The sequence below is a fragment of the Octopus bimaculoides genome, chromosome 22, assembly GCF_001194135.2.
Source record: "Octopus bimaculoides isolate UCB-OBI-ISO-001 chromosome 22, ASM119413v2, whole genome shotgun sequence".
NCBI lineage: Eukaryota > Metazoa > Mollusca > Cephalopoda > Octopoda > Octopodidae > Octopus > Octopus bimaculoides.
The window spans coordinates 18295084-18300443 of NC_069002.1; the positions used below are offsets into that span (position 1 = coordinate 18295084).

The window sequence follows — 5360 nt, forward strand, 5'->3', positions numbered from 1 at the left end:
AGACACGTGTACCCTTAACGTAGTTCTCGGGGATATTCAGCGTGACACAGTGTGACAAGGCTGACCCTTTGAATTACAGGCACAGCAGAAACAGGAACAAGAAGAGTGAGAGAAAGTTGTGGTGAAAGAGTACAGCAGGGTTCGCCACCATTCCCTGCCGGAGCCGCGTGGAGCTTTTAGGTGTTTTCGCTCAATAAACACTCACAACGCCCGGTCTGGGAATCGAAACCGCGATCCTATGACCGCGAGTCCGCTGCCCTAACCACTGGGCCATTGCGCCTCCACTGGTAACCAAATACTCTAGGAATAACAGTCAAATATCTATGAACTTACACCCTGAAGCTATAGCTACTCTTAGAAAGATGGGATGACCACGGTTGGAATACTCCTCGTTACATGTTTGAGATGCAACAACGGCAACTGAGCCAATGGGAAAGCTTCTATGTAGTCAGTGGTTCTGGTAGAAATAGCTGTCAAATCACTGTCAGATCACATCATACAGATTTAAAAATCGAAAAGAACGAAGCAGATAATGTAATTCCCGATCTCTTGTTCCTGTTGTTATTACTGGTACTGATATTACCGTTGTCCTTAAGGCGACGGGCTGGTAGAAGCATTAGCACGCCGGGGAAAAATGCTTAATTGGCATTTTCGCCCGTCCTTAAGTTTAAATTCCGTCGTGGTTGACTTTGCTTTTCATCCTTTCAAGATCGATAAAATCTTTTGAGCAATGGGGCCATTGTAATCAACTTACCCTTCCTCCAAAATTTCTGGCCTTGTGCCAAAATTTGAAACTGCTATTACGGTTGCTCTTATTACAGTTGTAATTGCGTTGCTGTTATACTTGTTAATTTTGTTATTGTAGTTGTTATTGCTGTCATTGTTACAATTATTATACTTATTATTCTATTTAGCAGATACGGTATGGCCAAATCATTAAAGATTAGCAATCACGTGGCATACTGGACATAATATTTATCATTACCTCCTCCCACCCCTGGAAAAATTTGGTAGATGAAACTAATTAGATCCTACTTGTAATTCAAGAGCGCAGCCTTGCCACATTGTTTCTGTGTGAGGATTATGTTGAGTGTTCGTAGAATGCTCAGCAACTTACACGCTAATTCAAGAGCAGATGATTCAGTTGATCGAACCACTGATTAATCCGTGACGGATGCTTACCATTTAGCAATCTAATTTGATGACCCGTCTCACCAAAGTATTACACGACGTTTGTGAGGGTGCTGATTGTTCTTGAACCTCAGCCTTGCAAATTAACCGCCCTTAATACCTTCTATATTTTCGGTTGCCTAGACAAATTTTAGAGTTAAATAACAGTATTTCCTTAGTGTATTTACTTGTTTCAGTCATTTGACTGTGGCCATTCGGGAGCACCGCCTTTAGTCGAGCAAATCGACCCCAGGACTTATTCTTTGTAAGCCTAGTACTTATTCTATCGGTCTCTTTTGCCGAACCGCTAAGTTACAGGGACGTAAACACACCAGCATCGGTTGTCAAGCGATGTTGGGGTGACAAACGTATACACACACATGTATATACATATATATATATATATATATACGACGGGCTTCTTTCAGTTTCTGTCTACCAAATCCACTCACAACCATGTGGTTCGTAAGCAAGCTACTTTATTTCACTAAAATTGGTCATAAAGGCCTCATACAGAAAAAAAGGAAGCTGCGGACTAGACAAAGACCCTAAAACCCTAACCCTAACTCTAAAACCCGAACCATTCAAAGGGAAAAGATCCCAATTGTTTTATAGGATCGTATTGAGCTGTATCGACATAGCGTAGGATAATAATGATAAAAAACAATCCATGGGTAGAATTTATAAATATTTCACTGTATATCAGTTTAGATTGTTAAATTATTGATACTGTTAAGTATGCCATAACCAAATTCACACATGTACAGGGAGAAAACAAAAATAAATAAATAGAGAGAGAGAGAGAGAGAGAGAGAGAGAGAGAAAGAGAAGGATTAGTGTGAGGACAAATAATTTACTGTGCAGAAGCAACACGTATTCCATGGTTAACAGTGCACCATTCATACATAATTCTTATAACTCTTGTTTCTTTAATTTTTTAATATTTTTTAATCACTTCTTTGATCAGGGTATTCAAGTAATTAATGAGTTCAAGTTGCTCTTTTTGGCAATCCAACACAAGAGGAACTTCACCTGTGTCCACGGTGACATCGTCAGTTTCCACGACTTTTTAGGAAGAAGAGATCGTAAGTTGAAAACCAACATATATATATATATATATAAAAGATAATAAGAGTGAAAAAACTACAGAAGGCTTGTGTTACGTGGTTAAAGTATATATTTAAATTATGTCAGAAAAATGTTAGAAAAATGTTATAAAATCTTTTTGGTATATGCGTGCGTATGTGTACGTGTGTGTGTAAGCGTAAGCATGGTTGAACGGCTAAAAAATTCGCTTCATAATCATGTTGTTCCTGGTTCAATCTTAATGCACAACAATTTGCGCAAGTATCACTTGCTGTATTCCTGGATAGACTAATACATTGCGAATGAATTTTGTAGGACGAAATTGCAAGGAGAACGGGATGTTTATGCATGTGTGTGTTTGTGTATGTGATGTGAGCGAGGTGTCCTTGTGTATGTGTTCGTCTCACACAGTTTGACTACTGAACAAAATTTGATGCCTGCACACATAGACACAAACCATAACTATTCAACCACTGGGCAAGATAGAAGCAATACCTGTCCACTTGACCACTCAACAGATTAAATTTAGAGAACCTTATTTTGGGACTGTTTCTAGACATGTTCATTCAACCGTTCCAGCCTTGATTTTCGGCGCAAAAGATATAGTCACATGATATTAATGCGCGGACGTAGTGGAGAACCTACAAAAACTTCTAAAATTACTAGTAATCACGAGATGCTTTTCCACTACATTTCACACATAAAATTCAGACAGCCTTGAGTTTTAGACATGTTCACTCAACCGGGACAGCTTTCCCAGCACCAAACATATTGTCACATGACACGCGTAGCGGAGAACTTACATTAATCTTTAAACCTAATCACGTGATCATTCTAGACCAATCACAACATATCCAAAACAGATACCAATTTTAGCCATATTCCTTCTATAAAAACAAGACAGTTTTTGAATTCCAATTAGAAGTAAGACAGTTACAGCCTAGTTCCATGTCTTTCTACTCAATTTTTGAAAATCAGAGAAATCTGCGAAACCGGTTAGGTCTTTAAAAATAAAAAATAAAAAATCTAAATGAATCTCAGTACATTTTCAACTTCTTACACACACACACATATCGTGTTTACCTTGAAATAAGACAAAAGAATGAAGAATTATCTTCTTTATTCTTTTAGATACATTTCAGATGACTTCAGGAACTATTTCTGCATCGTACACTGATTAGCATACGTGATTAATCGAAATGGAGTAATAAACCAGTTGATTACTCAGTTAAGTGATTGATTGAATATGCATACAAAGCGTTCAATTATGCAGAAGCAGTTCCTCAAGCCATACGAGACGTGCCTAAAGGAATAAATCCTTGTAAGAACATCATTCCTCATTCGTTTCCTGGTTGCTATTATACTCTGTGATAAGACCAATGAACTGTCCATCAGAGACTAGATGTTTTGTTAACAACGTCTTTAAATGTTCATTAACAACCAATAAATTTGTCTAATCATATATTGCGAATGAAATGATTCGTTATAACGTAATAGTGTACGTTCTTGACCCAACAGATGTTGATTGGTATGTAAAGGTTAATGATGGAATAAGAGTTAGTGGGAGGATGACGGGATACTAACTTCTGTCTTACAGTCCATCATCATCAACATCGGTTTGAAGGTGTAGAACTTATCCAAACTTATTTGATGTTAATTGCGCATCATTGTGTATAGTTTCGTGTAAAAATTGAGTGCATTGTAAAATTTCTTGTAACTTGGTCACTACGTAAACTTTTCGTGTTAGATTCACGATAAGAGACTGAAATCCTCCTGTCACTGGACCTCTGACTTTAGAGATTCGTTCATCAAAAGGTTTTCAGTATATCTGCAAACTCCTTTCTTCGCGATGGCTTGTTCAGCTGTTGTATGTATGTATTTATGCAATCATTGATGTACCAGCATAATTGACTGCTTAAACAAATTAAGTGCATACATTGGGAGAGTACCTTCTATCAAAACATTAGTTTGACCATGTATATATATCAAAATAAGCAACACGGATATCCAGAGGTAATGCATACGACCGTTTCATGCAACTCCATTTAATTGAACAATGCAATCATTACATCAATTTAAAAAGCCGAGCAATCCTCAGCTTCTCAAAGACATAGAATTCAATTAAATTAGAACAGATGGACACATTAGTATAGTTATACCTAAAGTCTCCAAGAAGTTAAGGAGATAGACAAAGAAAATATTGCCTCTACTACAACATAGAAGTAAATTGTCAAGAAGACTCTGCTTGTCACTGATTTTATTTGTTTTTATGGGGTCAGTTTTAATTTATAGACTACTTTATCAAGACTTGTATATCTAAAGCTGAGAGAATAAAGGGCATTCTCTGTTAGGGGTAGGGGTGAGAGGGCAGACAGAAATCATAGTTGGTATAGTCATAAAGATCATGAGGTTTGGTAAAAGAAAACTTAAAACAAGATGTTGGCTGACAACTAAGGGGGTCACTCACCAGCAGACCATTGATAATGAAACAGAGGAAATCTTATGGTGTAGTACTATAGTTAAATGTTTTAAAACAATTTTGCTATATTGTATACAGATAAAATTTAGGGCTATTCTGAGGGTTATTAAGAATATATTGACAAAAGGATAGAAATTTATGGATACTTTTGAGTATATACCAAACTTATACCACAATAGAGAGAGGAAAAGAAATTATTCAGAAATAGTTTAATATTTATACATATAAATATTCAATATTTATACATTTAAATACTAACTCATCATATGGTATCTATGAATATTGATTAATAGGTATATACTGGTATTAATAAAGGAGTATTGAGGTAAAAGAACATTCTAATTACATGTCAATAAAATTATAATCTATGCAGTTATTTTTATATGTAGTAAATATACCAGTACAGTTTTTATATAAGCTAAGTGCGAATTTATAGAGATACAAAGATTAGCTTAATTCTTATGAATAAATAAAGGCTAATTATAAATTAATAAAGAAATGAAATAAAATAATCAATTAGGGCATTAGGATTTTAATCACCTTACTTTGAAATTGTATGGATAATACCGTACTAAATTCTGGTGCCTCAACTAAAGTACCATATTCACCTGCATCTTATATATAT

The 5360-nt window shown here is 35.8% G+C and overlaps 1 protein-coding gene across 1 annotated transcript in view; it reads left to right on the plus strand.

Annotated features, from left to right (window-relative positions):
• The first annotated feature begins 396 nt into the window (after nt 1-396).
• Nucleotides 397-5360, plus strand: part of LOC128250508 (uncharacterized) — a 14496-nt gene continuing 9532 nt past the window's right edge. The window contains exons 1-2 of the mRNA XM_052975654.1: nt 397-534; nt 2138-2255. Of these exons, the coding sequence (XP_052831614.1) occupies nt 397-534; nt 2138-2255 (256 nt within the window). The remainder of the gene's footprint in view (nt 535-2137; nt 2256-5360) is intronic.